Here is a 15,972-nt window from a genome sequence, read left to right as displayed (position 1 = left end):
ATATATATATATATATATATAAACATAAACAGAGAGTCCAAAAACAACAACACAAATCATGCACACAAAGAGGTCTATACCCCAGCCCTTCAAAAAAAAAAAAAGGACTTCCATCACAGCGGCCTTCCGCCAGCAGGAGACGTGCTTGACGATACTTCTGGGGATTCCCACCCACAGGCGGCAGACACTACCCTGCCATTTTGTTTTTCTGATCAGCAGAAATCGTTTCATGTAGGAGAACAAAAAGACAGACTCTACAAAATATTTGTTTGAAGCTTTTTCTTAGTGTGCCTCTCTCGAAGACGCTTCTTGAGTTGCGCATTTTCCGCCACCAGCTGCTCCAGCTCCATTGTCACGCGCCCCAGAACGGCATCACACTCCTCCTTCTCCTCCCGGTACTTGCCCCGCGCATTCGCCAGCTCTGTCAAAAGCTCTTCGCGCTCCTTTGCGCTGCGTTTTTCCAGAACCCTGTAATTTTCTTCCCAAATCGATAATTCTTTGTTGAGAGCCCCTATTGTCAATTCATTCGCCTTGAGCTGTGGAATCAACTCGTCAAAATCCTCTTCATTGTTGTTGTTGCTGTTCTTGACAACAACACCATTACCACCAAGGGGTCTGAGGCTTTCCAACTTGGCTGTATCGGAGGAGCCGTTGTACTGACTCAACTGCTCAATGGTTCGCTTCTGGCGCTCTACGGTGTCACGCAGTCGGTGGAGCTCCTCCATGTTCTCTCCATCCCTTTCAAGAGCCTTCTGAATAACGGCAAATCGTTGCGCCACATCCAGTTTCTCCTCGTCGCGTAACTGCAGTTCCTGTGTGAGGGCGCTCACTTTATGGCGAAGCTGTCGCACCTCATCTGACTGCGTCAGCGACATGGACCGCGTGGGGCGCGTCTTGGAAACGCTATTATTCAGGTGAAACACAGTCTCGTCTATCCTCTGTACCAGGTTATCCTTCTCGTTTAGGAGCGCGCGCAGCAACACGTAGGCCTCCTCCATTGAAAAAGGAGCTGGCCTCTCCAACAGTGATTCTCGAAGATCACTCTCAAGCTCCCCAACGAGGGGCTGCATCTTTGCCAAGATGCCACGGAGCTGCGAGGAGTTGTGCGCACCAAGAGTCACCTCAACTTGCTCAAGAGCTGAGCTGCGAGTCGTAGCAGCGTCTTGCACCTTGCTCACTACAGCACTGAAAGATCCCAAAGCGGGCAGAATGACCCGCCGTTCCAAAAGCGAAAGATATTCAATCAAGGACGTCATTGAGGAAAAAGAATCAGTGATCATCCGGTCACGTTCCTTTAGCTCCGCCGTCAGCTGCTGCTCCATGTGGTCGCGTTGACGCTCCACGAATACACACTCATCAATAACTTCGGAGAGGTTTTGCTTGGCCTTGCGTAGCTCCTCCCTAAGCTCGACGGTAGTGTCGGCCTCCATCTATGACTGCTTGCTCCCCCCTTCCCTCACCACCGTCCCTTTCCTTTTGTTGTTGTTTATCCAATTTTGCAAAACAAAAACAACAACAACCGAGAAACAAAACAACAACAAAGTAATGGAAAAAAAAATGCCATGGCGCACAGGAGAATGGCACCACAACACAAACAGGGACGGCGCAAGAACCCAGCATGGTCTAACAGTTCCTTCGTTTGCTTCCCGTTTTTCAACGGCCTGGAGCAACACGAGTGTTTTTTCGAAAATTTCCATCAAGAATACTCACTCGGCTAATGGGCCCTTTCTTGCGGCTAATGACAGTGCCGTCCTTCTGTGAGCGAGAGTGGGAAGCCGCATCTTTCACGGATGCCCCCTGAAGTTCCTCCATAACATCTCGCATGTCTTCAGAATATCGGGACACTACATCCGAAGTCTTCACATCGTGCGTAAAGACAAACTCACTGCTCTCAGCAGCACCTTCTGAGCCATTAGCTTGGCCATCGCCGAGTTGGCGATACTCGTTGTGTGTCATCTGTCGGCGCATCTTGTTGGGCAGTCGATCAAGCGTGACGCGTCCCATCTTCCCCATCTGGAAATCGTGGATGAGAAACCTCTGTGCCCGTGCAGGGTCCAAGTTGCCTAAATCCGTTTGTCCACTGGAACCACTTCTTTCACAGATCATTGCGATGCAGTCGTCGAAGCTGATCGGAGCCCTTGGCAGGTGTAAACACTCCGCCATGTGCTCACCGATCCCTGCAGCAGTGAGCACATCGTAAATGTACCGTGCCACAAGGGCGCGAGAGAGCGTGATGTCGTTGGTAGGTATTATCCCACATGCTGCCAACTTCAAACCCGCCTCTTTTGAAAAACATCCAGGGAGTGTAAGCCCAGGTGAGTCGTACAGGACGACATTTGGATCACGACAAACAGGAACGAGTTTCACGCCCCGAGTTGTGCCAGGAAAAATGCTCACCGCCTCCGGCGTACGCGGGCGCCGAAAGTCATCACGATGAAACTGATACTCGTGTGCCATTCGCAGGGAGTTTATGAGGGTAGACTTGCCAACATTGGGCATCCCAACCACAAGCCCAACATGGGCCGTTGTCCTAAAGGGCTGAGCGGGGAGGATGTGCGTCACAAACCGCTGTACGGCCTCCACCGTGTCTCTCCAACTCCGCTTGGCGCTGGTGAAGAGGGCGAAACTACCAGTTGCCTCATAGTACTGCTGTATGGTGCGGTTGCAGTCCTCGTTTGACATCTCCGCCTTGTTAAAAATAATGAGTCTCGGCCTTCCCGTTACAACTTTTCGCAGATTGGGATTCTCTGTGGAAAACGGCAGACGTGCATCGCGTATCTCCAACACGAAATCTGCATCCTTTACTTTTTCGGCGAGGGACTGCGAGGCAAGCTGCATGTGCCCCAGATACCACGCAGCCCCCTTCTCGTTGATGTCGACAAAGGCCTCCCGTGACATCCCCTTCCTACTGGAGTGGTCCATCGCCTCTTTGTACGACGCCAGCGTCCGCTTCACACGCCGCATAAACACGGGGTCGAACACATTGCGGTGCCACGTGCCGCATCGCATTTCTCCGCCCCCCCCTTTTTTTCACAGCCCCTAAGAGAGAGAAAAATGCCAGTGCGTGTGTGTGGAGGCATTGTATGGTGGCAACAAGCCAACAAAGAAAGACCACAAAAAAAAACAACAACAAAAAGAAACAAGAGGCATTCGTGTTGTGTTGCGTGTGTGTCCGTGACGGAGGAGCTGGAACCCAATACAAAATAAAGCCAGACAAACCACACACACTCAAATCCATCGAAAAACACGACTTTGTTTTCCGTGGAACCGCAAAAAAAAAAAAGAAATAATGAACGCATATTCTCCCATTTGGAGGAAAGAAAAAAAAAAGTAATTTCGACGCATCTTTTAAAGAGGAATGTATGAGACTTAGGGGAATAAGGGCTTTAAGGTGTAGTGCCTCACAGAATCCACTTCTCCTTCCACTTCCATTTTGTTGTGGTCTACGACTTTTTTTTTCTTTCTTTGCGCCTCGTTCTCTGGAATACAATTCCCTGTTTGGCTTGGAACCATTTGGTAAGAGATGCTTCATGCCACTGATGAGTCAAAAGGCATTTTACCCGAACTTTCCTGACTGCTGCAGGGAGCCTTAATTAATTAAGATGTGGCTGCCTACTTTAACATAGGTTGGTGGAGGCGGTGCTTTACACACTTGAGTGCACCGATCCCCCATGTTGTTGTTTGCTCTCTTTTATATATTTTCGTCCTTGGTGTTTGTTTTCATTTTATTTCTCGTCTCAACACATAGCTCCGCTTGCAAACAAAAGAAAGACAAACTCCGCACGACTGATGCACCAGTTGCCTGAACAGGAGAGAGAGAGAGAGCAATATAATAACAAAGCACCTTTCACGTGTACTAAAATATACTTATTTGCCTTTTCTTCTTCCTTCGCAGCTACTGGTCCCACTTTACACAGCTGTAAGATCGAAAGAGTGAGGGAATGCCTTGATTTTTTTTTTTTCAGAGTATGCGAAGCCTGTACTACCATTTCTCCTAAGATATTTTTTTCCTGCTTTCCTTTTTTTCTTTCTTCTTGTTCTCACGCCTTTTGTTTCGTCGTTCTCTCGTCCTCGTTTATGTTTCTCCCGCCCATTTATACACACCCTCCATGCAGGAAGAGATTGCTTCCCGCCTCGCCGAAAGGTCATGCGTAAGTTGAGTAAAAAAGAGGGAGGAGGAACACCAGTTTTCTCCCACTGTGTTGTTCCCATCCACCTGTAAGGCAGTGCACAAAATGCCTGGAGGATTTCCGTCGTCCGGGTCGGCACAAACAAGAAAAAAAAATGGGAGGGAAGGGAGACACTTAGTGGAAGCCGGGTACGGCGCCTGGGGCATACGCCGGCAGTTCCGGAACTCTTTGCACCCCGAACGTCAGTGGCCCCACTGGCGTTCCGTAGCCATATGAAAGCGGCAGCACAAAGGCTCCATATTGCGTGAGTGCTGCTGTAGGTGTTGGCAGTAGTAAAACAGGTGCGTAAGTTTGGTACTTCTTCCCCAGTTTGTTGCCATCTACTGACGCATCGACATGTGAGGCCACCGGCGGCATATGCAAGATCTGCGGCGGCATATTCCCTTCCGGATGAAGGCACGCCGGTGGAGGTGCCGCAAGCGCCATGTAGTCCTGGGGTCTGTACGTGGTCGCACCGCTTGCCCTAAGTTGATCGAGTTCTTCTTGCGTTCCATGGAAAAACATACATCCATCACGCAGACAGGCACGCTTTGTGTAAAAGTGACACACAGTGAGTGGCACCCGCCTTGTTTCGCCCTTTCTGATGTGCATGTAAGAACAGCTCGATGCCAATGGACAACTACCGTTCAAGAAATGGTCGCGACAGATAAGACCCTTATTTCGGAGCATCTCAACACCCGTCTGTCGCTGTTGATCAGCAGCCCACAGCCTCGTAACGTCAGCCATTCTGCCGAGTTATCTGGCCCACGCAGAAGAATAGAACGAAACACGGAGTATGGCCTTGTAATCCTTCTCTTATTGAACCAAACCGAACTTCCACAACAAATAACAAATGAAACACACAACAACAGAAAAAAATGAGTAAGAACATAATAGAAGTGAATCCTATTACAATAGCAAAAAGGGAGCACAAAGAACAAATGATAAAACGTTCTGCTGTATTTAGACCCTACCAACGCTATGTTTTAACCAAGCCATACCCAACCTGCCTGTGCCACGACGGGGCAATACACCACCGTTGCATCAAAGAACCCCCAAGAAAGACAAACAGGCCGCCGTCGTGAACATTGTTACCATGTTTCCCGCAAACCGATAACTGTACCCGGCGTAGAGTCTTCTGCCGTAGCTGGGCGAAGATGCGGGTTTGTACAACTGAGCGAGGAACGAACGTAGACTTCGTCGCTGTAGGGGGTAGGCGACCAAGTCGACAACCGCTGTGGCAGCGAAGGCCCCTCCCAGCGCCTTACACTTGAAGCGCCGCCACTCGTCGGTGTCAATCAGCTCCGTGCGCCGGCGCAGCAAGGAGGAGGGTGTCGGGATAATTGCCGAGCCCGCTGTTTCATACCACGTCACCCAGGCGGCCTGATATGGCAGAATAATACCCAGCGGCAAAAGAGACACAGCGCCCCGCAGGAGTGTGCGCAGTGAACGCGGGCCCGGCACTGCTGGGCCAAAGTGTTGTGCAACCACCGCATTTGCGAGAGGCGTCGTTACCATGTGGGCCACCGCGTTTGCCATGAACCACACAGCGCACACATAGTAATACGGATGACGGGCATCAAACCACGTAGTGTTAAACAGCGGCGACCCCAGTAGAAAGCCTGACTGCTGTTGAGAGAGGAAACGAAGAGCCACACACGCGGTAAGGCCCTGTGTTGCGGCACAGAGTAAGTCTCGCGCAAACATACCAGCAGACAATGACCACAGGCTACCACGAAGCAACATAACCCCTAACTGGCACTCCATCCAGCGTAGTTGGAGAGGAGCGGAAATCAAACCACACAGTGCAAACAACACTCCCGTGGAAACGATATTGAGTGCAAGGTCGCGGTTGACATCTCGACTTGTGTTTGATTGAACTAGCCACTTGTATAGAGAGTCCACACCCTCGTCGATCATCGCACCACCGGCAATCGAGTGGTAAAAGTTTAAACATTCCACGACTGAATGTGGTGCAGTATTCTCTACAGGCCGCCGCATCGGCTCCAGAGAGCTATCCTTCGCTTTTAAATGGACCATGCCAGGTAAGAACACCGCAGGGACTATGAAATTGAACCGCAAGTCGTCTAAAAAGTCAAAGGGGCGAAACGATGACGCTGGGGGGAACCCAGACAATAGCCCACTGTCTTGCCATAGACGAATAATCAGCTCAGAACAGAACTGGTCCATTTCCGTGTTGCTACCGTCAACTGCAAAGTGTCCACTCTTCCAGTTCAGGGAAGGGAATTCACCACGATCAAGACGCTCCAAATGGGGAAAGTATGTATCACTGAGGAACACAGCGGCATTAAGGTAGATCTCCCGTAGGCGGTTTAAAAGGTCAACATCTTCATTTCGACGTTCCACAGGCAAGAGTTGGTCAATTTTTGACACTTCCCTTGCAATTAAATTCATCTTGTGCGCCGCATTTATGCGATCCATCTTGTCCGGTGTGCTCAACAACGAAGGGACAAAATCGACGACGCTGTTCTTATAGAGGTACTCCTGTACCTTCTCCAGGTGCTCCAGCAGCACCTTTTCATGCTCCGCGCGAGTGGACTCCATGCAGAGCAAGCGAGCTGATATTCGGTTGGCCGACGACCGCGCTAGGCGATTTTCCAACGCACGCAGCGTAACACCATTGAGGTTTGTTTCCAGGACGTACGTGCCAGAAGGTGACACCGGATCCTTGTGACTCATGACTCCTGTTAGTTGGTGCTTCCGCACCTGCTCCTCGTTGAGTTTCATGACCATCGCAACATGGTCGTATCGGCACTCCGTCTTGTTGAGGAGGCAGATGGCAATACCGATAGGGTCCCGCATGGCCATGCACTTGCGGTCCATCAGCAAGACGTCGCCACTCCGTAGATTCGACCAAGAGGTTTCCATCGTTGCTGATGACGATAATGATGGTGATGACATGGAAACCATGTGATACTCGTCACCAAGCCACCCTTTTGCAGAAGGCAGACAAAGCCAACACTATAAACATGAGGAGGAAACACCAAATGAACAACATCAATAACTCCAACAGGCCAACAGAACCCAAATGAGAAGTTTCCTAAAAACCTCACCTCAGCATAATATCACCGGAATAAATAGACAACTCAGTTTCTTTTGTTTTTCTTCCGTTTTCTTTCCATGGGCTTGTGCACATGGGAGACAAGCCTTTAAGCGCATCCTTCAATACACTTTCGCCAGCGGAAAGTCAACGACAAGTCCTCGTGCAGCCGAAGGAAGCTCTCACGGGTATCACGATCCAGTCTCAAAAGACTTTTGGTTTCGTAAGAGGATTGGTCGTCTGGACATGCACAAAAGTATAAGCGATTCATGGGAACACAGTGGTTCAGCAGTGATGAGATGACGCGCCGAGTCGAAGTGTTACCAGCACCTCCAACGAGATCCATTTTTGAAATCACAACAAACGGGGATGCATCATACATCAAGGAGCGAACCAAGAAAACAAGGTTCCTTAAGCACATCACTACGCCTTCGGCATCTGGCGCAGGGGCATAGCGAGATTTAAACTGAAATACACTCGACCAGCCGTTGTCTTCCACAAGATCTGTAGCAGGCACAACTAGGATACACTGGTGAGCTCCATTTTCAGGGACAATGGCTAACTGCTCAACCTCCTCGGGCTGCAGTGCACCTTTTCCCGCAAGCCGTGTTTTCCACGGCACTCCACTGAACAACCTCTCCAGAAGTGGCTGCTCCTCGGCGTCATAGTACTTTCCAGGCGTGTCTATGCACAACCATGTCGGCTCTGTGGGGTGATTGGGGAAAGGGTCTACAGTGGTGGTTCCACAGAATCCACAAATACCAACCGGCGCGGCGGGCCATTTCATATTGTTGGTCACAGCTGCTCGATAGCTGTTAACTAACGAGGACTTCCCAACTTGTGGGGCCCCAAGAACCAGCACACGCATCGTCTCTCTATTGTACCGCTCAGGCAGTGTCATCGCAAAAGAATTACCCCCTTTGGGAGGGGCAATACGGGCAGGAGAATTTCTTCGTGATTTTGACACAATCTCCGGATTGGACTGTGTGCGCGCAAATTGGCGACCTGAAGCCATGCCACGAGTGAGAATTTTACCAAGGGACAATGCAACAAGGGAGTTGGAGTCCGAACCGGCCCCGATACCGAACGCTGGGACTGACTTGATGCTGGCTCGTCTGGAAGGCTTTGGTGGAAGCTCACATTGGTAAGAACTCCCCGAGTGAGACGGTACTGTAACAGAACCTGACTGCGGTTGTAGGAACTCACTCGACGATACAGACTCTGACGAGGACTCGGTTTCGCTCCCCGACCCGAGGGCAACTGCAGCACCCGTCCGTCTCGACTTTTGCCATACAGGCATGAGGTTAAGGCTCTCGCCGCAGAGAAGCAACAGCGAATAAAAAAAAAAAACCTACAAAAAATACAAGAACAGGAAATAAAGGTAGTTGTGCAACAGCCAAATCTAAAAAAAAAATTGGCGATCTGTTTGGGGACATGGGCTTGCGCAGGACCTCTAGGGCAAAAAAGTGAGCAGAAAACACCTCATCTATTCCTTGTCCTTCCAAGCACCCAACACTGCATGGATCATTTAACAACCGAATTAAAGGCACCGTCTGAAAACCTATCCTCTGCATCCTCATCCGCATCATCTAAACTCGTTGCTGTGAACATCGATGAAAACGATTTTTGAACGTCATCGAAAACCTGATGGTTAGGACGCAACGCACGATCTGACCAAATGGAGGGACCAGGCCACACAAACTCATCCTTGACACTGCATTCGCACGCAGCAGCAGCATCCTTGATAAAAGGGTGCTGGAGAAGATCATAGGCTCTCGGTCGTCTGTGTTGCTGCAGTCTGAGCATGCTACTCACAAAACTGCGGAACGATTCCCATTTTTCAGGCGATTCGGTTGATGCGCTTAAAGGTAACTCTAACGATAACTCTTTACCACTGTCACGAAGATGCATGTAAAAATTCACGAAGTCCTTCATATCACTTAGATTCTTCAACACCGGCGGATATACACCAGCGACATCTAGCAGAGTCAAGCCGATCGACCAAATATCCTCCTTAAATAATCCATCCATTGGTGTTGTTCGCCATGAAGTGTCCTCCGTGGGGATCAAGAGTCGCTCGGGTGCCATAAACTGCAGTGTGACGCCATGCACGTTGCCTTCGTCAAACGGTTTCTGTGTAGCTGAACCAAAATCCGCCAGTTTAAGGTGCCGCTCATTCATCATCAATATGTTTGCAGGTTTAATGTCACGATGCGCAATACCCTTTTCATACAGATGTTGAACTGCACTAACTATTTGAAAGGCATATAATGCCAGCTCCGTTGTTGTTACTCTCTTATTCCGAGCGTATCGCTCAAGAGAAGTTGGACAATACTGCAGAAACATTCGAAAATCCGCAGTCGATGGCGAGTAAGAAGTGGAAATGCATTGTATTATGTAAAGACTAGAGCACTGACGCATGATATTCACCTCGTCTCTCAAAGCATTGAGGGAGCGTTTATGGGCGATGTTAACTGTCTTACACGCCATGTAACCCCCTGTCAGCTTATCCTGCACGAGGTCTACAATGCTGCAGGAGCCTTCACCTATCCGTTGCATTACATTCCACGCCATTGGAGCAGGCGAAAGCACTGTCCGCTCTTGCTCCTTCAACTCACTCAGGTACTTCAAAAAACGCAACCACCGGTCTTCACTCACCGGCTTCTGCAGAACATAGTCGCCATCATCCGCGTAACGGGGTGGGCCATCAGTGCTCAGACCGAGACACCCGCTGCTATTTTCCGAGCGTTCTCGTGTAATTGTCAGAAATATGCTCTTCTCGCGACAAAAACTCAACCACGCGTCGAATTCAGGTGAAGTATCACTCAATATTACTACATCCACATCATGGGAATAATTTCCAAGTGTTGCCTCAAGCCTGTCAAGAGATTCAACAGCAAAGGTGTGGTGCTGCGATTGATTGCAGAATCCGATTAAATGATTTTTGTAGACAACATCTGGCTCGTGTAAAACAACAGTGTACGTGAGAAGACGTTTTCCACTGTGCTCGAGAATACTGTCATTCTCCACCTCCATACCAAAAGGTTTGAGTACGATGGGTACAATAAGTTGCAGATGCCTGCGGGAATTCCGGGTAAGATAAGCCATGAGACTAAGGAGTTCAACGACATCCTGATGCGTCTCAAGATCGATGCGCGACGTGTCGGGCACGCTGGCATCAAATTGAAGAGCCAGACACGTTCCTGCGCCGCAGTTTACACATGTCACCTCAAGTAGCATCCGATCTTCTCCATTAAGAACTACGTCTTTCATAAGTTTTGCCAGCAATTGCTGGATACCAACAGCGTCGCATTGAAATTGCATTGGTATACCACTTCCAGGCTGAATATCAACTTGCGAACTTGAAGCATCCCTCAGTGATTTTAATAAATCTTCGAGTGTACTTGAACACCAGCTTCGCGTTGCTTGCGTCGTGCGCTGCATGAGGGAGACCCATCCGTTATTTACTACTAAATTGCGTACAACTTGGCAGGTGCAGCCGTCAAAGCTTAAAGCACGAAGCGTGGAGAATGTACTCACACGTGAAAAGTACGACATTCCTACTTCTTCTTCCTTAACAATAGTTCCGACAATCATACCTATTGGAATTTCATCCACGTGTGCAATGGTAACTGATGCCTCAATAGCGACAGGGGTTTCCCTCCTTACATTGTTCAAGAGCAGCCGCTGCTTCTGCCGTGGGTTGAATTTTAACTCTCTGAATAAGCGACGGACGGTTGCAATGCTCCTTGTATCCATCACTGCCTCGAGGGACTTCTCCACCGCCTGCCCCGGCAGGATGTCCGTTGCCACCCGAGCGGCTTCATTCCAACTACAAATAGCAAGCGATTCGGTATTGACAATGCCAATCATGACAACGTGACGGTTCAATACACTGCTCTTGATTGCCAGCGTAACCAAGGCATTATCCTTGCATCGAATAGCGAACTCAGCGACTTTCCCCATCTGAAGATGCTCATGCACTGTTTGACGCTCAATAGCATCCGCCAGGTGATTCTCAGAAAGGAGTTTTGCAAGCCACAGGCAACGTGACTGCCGCATCGTGAGCATGTTGAATAAGCCCAAAAAACTACCGAAACCCAGCGCGGTCGCCACCGTCGTGAATACAGGACCCCACAGCGTCGGCTTGCTCCACGACACCCACGCTGCTATGACCACCATACAAGCCGTCATAAAACCATACGTAATCCAGAGAAGGCGAAACCAAAGTGAAACTTCGCCGTCCACAGTAAAAGCACCACTCTTCCACCGCTTTGAAATGTGGATACAAACCCGTTGTGTGAGATCCTTTTGCAGCATTGTGTGGAAGCTGATGGCGTCTGCCGTATTCTTCACCGCAATCCAAGACTCATGCAGTGATTGGGATGAACTGTTGAAGGAAAAAGATGAAACGACCTGTAGTGCTTCTCGCCACCGCACCACAAGCTGATCTCCAAACCAGCGAATAAGGCTAAGATACTCTACGATTGTTTCGTCATTGCCACTCACTGGTGTGAGCGAGCGCATGAAATTCGCGTCAGCGAAAGTGATCTGAACAAAATGGTCGATATGAAAGATGAGCAAGGACCTTTTGACATGACAAATATTATCCTTACCGGGTATGCAGTTTGCTGCAACGTCATGCACCAACTGTGAGAGCTGTTGTAATGCCGTAAAAAAATACTCCACGTGTGAAGCGTTGAGTGTAACAGGGAAAGGGACGGTTGCAAAGAAAGGTGTGTAGGCTCCCAAAGTCACTTTGGCGTCGGGAAGGGCAAAACCGCCCGTGTAAAAATTACCCATCTTTCCGAGGTCATCCCCATCGAGAAAGTGGGGAAGCATCACCTCCTCCTTACAGTGTAGCTGCATCTCCCAAGGCTCTTGTTCTTATCGTCGTTTTCTTTTTTCCTTTGCCTTTTCGCTGTCTTGGTCGCGTTTTTCGTTTTTGTTTCTTGTCGTCGTTGTCGTTGTCGTCGCCGTCGTTGCTTGTTGTTGTTGAGGGCCGTGGCGGCAAGTACAAGATGCGGTGGGTGGGGGGAACCGCCACCCGCCAGGAACCTGAAAAGAAGAATTGCTCCACTCCAAACTTAACTGCAGAAAAAAAAAAATAACTTTCACACGCACCACAAGAACTGAAACAAAAAACAAAAAGAAACACAAAAAGACAGCATAAAAAGAAGACATGTCTTGCACAGGGAGGCTCTGGTGAGATAACCTCACTCCTACCAGTCACGCAAAAGGGTCGTGTACCCAATCTACCCGTTGCTTTTATATGAGGGAAAGAAGGCTCACTCAATGATGGACGTGGAGGAGGTCGACAGAGACGTATAGCCAATCACGCCGTCCTCTTCTGGCAAGAAGGGATCATGGGCACTGAGAGAATTCAACAGCAAAGCATTGGGTGGGATGCCACTTTCAGGGCGTGTGCCTGGAATAACATATACATCACAATCATAATAATCAAAGTAGAGTTGTTTGAGTCGGCTGATCTCTTCCTCATCAAGGAGTTCCTGCAGCGAACTTGTCGTCTCAGAAAGAGTGCTTCCTTCACTGTTAGAAACTTCAGTAAAGTGCGGCATACGCACCGACGGGGCACTCCAGGCATCCGGATCTAATCCACTTCGTCGGATGCCGCGGCGAATCGCCGTGATCTTGCGCGACTGGAAGCTACGAAGATAGCTCTGTATCGTCAAGACGAGGGTCTGTGTGACCACCGCACACTGAGCCAAAGCAACCTCCACTGCGGCTTTCCGGCGCCCGAGCTTTGGCTTCCCAGACTCCTTCACCGAGGACAAATAAACATTGATGACACTACGAAATGCTAACATCTTTGTTGCATGTGTTCGAGCAAGCTCCTCCTTCAGCCGACGCTCACGCGTGACAGAGTTGCCCAACACGGCGAGTGCATTAACAGCAGCAACACTGTAGTCCTCTGCCCAAACGGCATTACCAGATATTTCCATCCGACCCGTTATATTCTCCGTTTGCAGGCTCATCTTTGACGCCCTCGGCACTTTGATTTTGTACGGCTTCGCGACATGTCCCCCTCCCACGTCTGGGAGTCTTTGTCTGCCGCGTCGCCTATCTTCCTCGTCACCACTCTCGGCTTCAGGGCCATCCACAGCAGAATTTTTAGTTCCCTTGGCTGCATGCGGATGCGACTTCTGCGGCGTTGGGCGGAAGCCGCGCCTCTCGCTCTTCGAGGGGGAATCCACCACTCGCTTGCCGAGCGCAGGGACGAGGTCAGTGAACTTCACTTCACGCGGCTGCAGCACCAAACGTGCATGATCAGATGCGTTCTCCACAGAAGGCACAGGTCGATGATCCATGCATACCTTCCCCCCCCAGCAATCCCAGAAAAACAAAACAAAAGAATACACATCAGAAACAACAAGAATGACAACAGGTGAAGCCAAGTGGACACGAGAATACAAAAAAAAAATATCCAAGACAACGTGACAAATGCATTTTTTCCTCTTTTTCTGCAGAACGGAAATCAACAACCATTGACACATGCGCAGCAACATCGACAGAAATAAGATGCTTGAGTTAAAGGACTTTACACAGTAGATCCGTCCACTCATCTACCCCACGCACCATCCACTTCATCGGGCGACTGGACCACGTCCGTTCTCGAAGCTTCACCTCCATTGTATTAAATCCGTCCCGCACCACCTCAACGGAGGATTCAATGAGAGCATTCCGCAGCGTTGTATCAAGAACCGCAAAGGTGCGACATGCGTTAATCTTCCTTGTCAGGGATTCCGAAACATCTCGGTACCAATGCTTTACCGCCATTCGCTGCGACTTGTGCAACTCACCATCTGTTGCATCGATGCTTTCCAGACGCGGGTTCGAGCTTATCCGTGGAAAGCATCCGGACCATGAGGTGGCGAATTCTTCAACCCAACGCCGGACTTCATCCTCGAGTACGGCGAGGATGTTTGAAACAATCGGCACGGATGATGACTCTTTGGATAAACTTTTCTTCCCTTCTTCTGACCCTTGCATGGGAAGCCGCCGCTGATGAAAACACGCCTCCTTGCGGTAACTCTCCATGAAGAAAAGAACGCTGTTCAACATAAAAACCGCCGGCGAAAAGTGATGGTCGCCTTCTGTTGTGTGGCGAGCACCGGAAATCGAGGGGAAGTGATGGTGGTGGCTTTGCTCCTCTCCTGAGCCGACCCGCATCTCCAGCGCGACCTCGGCGATGACCTCCAAGTCCCGCAGCGTCCCAAGGACACAGCGCATCATATAGTCTTCCACCTCCTGCAGCGCGGCTGCCTCGGCTGCGACGCTCAGCAGCGAGCCGTGAAGCGCCAGCTTCGTGGCCCCGTAGTAGCTGGTTAGCATCACCTTGTGCAGGTACACCTGGTTGGTCACTGACACATGGGCTGAGGAGTCGAGGGCCGGGAACCACTCCGTACGGTGCAGGCTGCGCGAGTACTCCCGGAGAAGCCCCGCGTCTAGCGCCCCCTTACAGGTGACGTAGCAATCCAGCAGGTCGCGAACCTCAAAGAGAAACTGCTCCACCCCCGCGTCCACGTGATCGACAAATGCGTGATTATCACCTGGTAAGCTCTCAGCAACAACCTTCCATTTCCACAACTCCTCCAGCAGATCTAGCCCAATAAATATCACATCACGGAAGTGCCGCGTTTCACCCCACAGTCCAGTGCCCTCGCCTCGCGACAGGACAAATATGCGGGTTGGGTCTAAAAATGTCGCTTGATCGACTTGCACAGCGGCGAAACACTTCGCCTTCACACGCTCAAAGACCAGAGTTGCCAATTCCCCTGGCATTTCCACCACGTCAAAGGAGTCATCCAGGGGATCCAGTGCGTAACGCTTCAGACAATCCGCTGCCTCGCTCACAAGCTGTCTGGATTTTGCGGAGATGTCCAGCAGGCGATGACCACCTTTTTGGTAGTGTTTCCGTATCGGCGCGATGCCGCGACGCGTGGTATGGTTTTGGCACGGACGCATCTCTTCTTCCTTGTAGGAGTTGTCGAACTGAGAATCCACGAGGCGCAGCACATGCTCTTCAATTAGCTGCTTCACATCTATGAAGACCACCTCGGTACGGTTGAAATTCTCTCCAAGTCTGTGCACAACCTGTTCAATGCCTTGCAGAGCCACGGGGTCGTGGATGAGACGCAGCGCCGCCGTATCCTTTCGCTCACTCTCGCCAGGCCGCTCCGCTTGCTTCTTCTGCAGGGAGGTGATGAAGGCCTCCTTCACCACATCCTCGGCAACCTTCACCACCTCAGCCAGCTGCACCGTGACACTCGATGCAATTTGATCCGCGTAGACGTTCGGCGGGTGTGACACGAGGTAGCTATCTGTGAAGACCAGGTAGTCGATGCATTTGCATAGAGCCTCCGGGCTCTTCTCCTTGCGTGCCAGCACGAGCCGCAGCGCCACTGGCGGATGGTAGCAGCGAGCTGCCCTCGACATTTCCTCAATGGTGGCGGCGATGTTCTCCTGTGCCATCTCCCACGGCTGCACATCCGTCGTGATGCGACGTGCGCGGTCCGCTATTGCCTTTGACGTATCAGCAAAGTTGTCGAGCATCTTGGCGCTGCCGATGTGCAGGGCGTTGAGCGCATTGAGTTGCTCATCTAGCGTTGAAAAACTCGCCATGCGCCTACATGCGCAACACCATTAGTTGCACCAACAGGGGACAAAGAGCAGACACGAATAATAATAGCCGGTGCTTTGAAATCAAAATCGAGAGGAGAA

General features: G+C 50.4%; 8 protein-coding genes across 8 annotated transcripts; all 8 read right to left on the bottom strand.

Annotated features, from left to right (window-relative positions):
• Window positions 1–254: 254 nt before the first annotated feature.
• Window positions 255–1,430, bottom strand: DQ04_00251160 (hypothetical protein; the record flags this gene model as incomplete). Its single annotated transcript, XM_009308553.1, has 1 exon — window positions 255–1,430. The coding sequence occupies one exon, from the start codon at window positions 1,428–1,430 to the stop codon at window positions 255–257; it is 1,176 nt and encodes a 391-aa protein (XP_009306828.1).
• A 223-nt stretch (window positions 1,431–1,653) lies between these two features.
• On the bottom strand, window positions 1,654–3,009 carry DQ04_00251150 (putative GTP-binding protein; the record flags this gene model as incomplete). The annotated part of the gene is made up of 1 exon (XM_009308552.1): window positions 1,654–3,009. One exon carries the CDS (start codon window positions 3,007–3,009, stop codon window positions 1,654–1,656), a length of 1,356 nt encoding a protein of 451 aa, XP_009306827.1.
• Window positions 3,010–4,304: 1,295 nt separating this feature from the next.
• DQ04_00251140 (hypothetical protein) lies at window positions 4,305–4,916 on the bottom strand (the record flags this gene model as incomplete). The annotated part of the gene is made up of 1 exon (XM_009308551.1): window positions 4,305–4,916. The coding sequence occupies one exon, from the start codon at window positions 4,914–4,916 to the stop codon at window positions 4,305–4,307; it is 612 nt and encodes a 203-aa protein (XP_009306826.1).
• Window positions 4,917–5,213: 297 nt separating this feature from the next.
• Window positions 5,214–7,100, bottom strand: DQ04_00251130 (hypothetical protein; the record flags this gene model as incomplete). Its single annotated transcript, XM_009308550.1, has 1 exon — window positions 5,214–7,100. The coding sequence occupies one exon, from the start codon at window positions 7,098–7,100 to the stop codon at window positions 5,214–5,216; it is 1,887 nt and encodes a 628-aa protein (XP_009306825.1).
• Window positions 7,101–7,339: 239 nt separating this feature from the next.
• On the bottom strand, window positions 7,340–8,530 carry DQ04_00251120 (GTP-binding protein; the record flags this gene model as incomplete). The annotated part of the gene is made up of 1 exon (XM_009308549.1): window positions 7,340–8,530. The coding sequence occupies one exon, from the start codon at window positions 8,528–8,530 to the stop codon at window positions 7,340–7,342; it is 1,191 nt and encodes a 396-aa protein (XP_009306824.1).
• A 224-nt stretch (window positions 8,531–8,754) lies between these two features.
• Window positions 8,755–12,099, bottom strand: DQ04_00251110 (putative map kinase; the record flags this gene model as incomplete). Its single annotated transcript, XM_009308548.1, has 1 exon — window positions 8,755–12,099. The coding sequence occupies one exon, from the start codon at window positions 12,097–12,099 to the stop codon at window positions 8,755–8,757; it is 3,345 nt and encodes a 1,114-aa protein (XP_009306823.1).
• A 419-nt stretch (window positions 12,100–12,518) lies between these two features.
• DQ04_00251100 (hypothetical protein) lies at window positions 12,519–13,559 on the bottom strand (the record flags this gene model as incomplete). The annotated part of the gene is made up of 1 exon (XM_009308547.1): window positions 12,519–13,559. The coding sequence occupies one exon, from the start codon at window positions 13,557–13,559 to the stop codon at window positions 12,519–12,521; it is 1,041 nt and encodes a 346-aa protein (XP_009306822.1).
• A 220-nt stretch (window positions 13,560–13,779) lies between these two features.
• DQ04_00251090 (hypothetical protein) lies at window positions 13,780–15,873 on the bottom strand (the record flags this gene model as incomplete). The annotated part of the gene is made up of 1 exon (XM_009308546.1): window positions 13,780–15,873. The coding sequence occupies one exon, from the start codon at window positions 15,871–15,873 to the stop codon at window positions 13,780–13,782; it is 2,094 nt and encodes a 697-aa protein (XP_009306821.1).
• Window positions 15,874–15,972: the final 99 nt, after the last annotated feature.

The sequence above is a fragment of the Trypanosoma grayi genome (genome assembly GCF_000691245.1).
Source record: "Trypanosoma grayi strain ANR4 Tgr_25_V1, whole genome shotgun sequence".
In the NCBI taxonomy this organism is placed as follows: Eukaryota; Euglenozoa; class Kinetoplastea; order Trypanosomatida; family Trypanosomatidae; genus Trypanosoma; species Trypanosoma grayi.
This window is presented reverse-complemented; position numbering and strand designations above follow the sequence as displayed.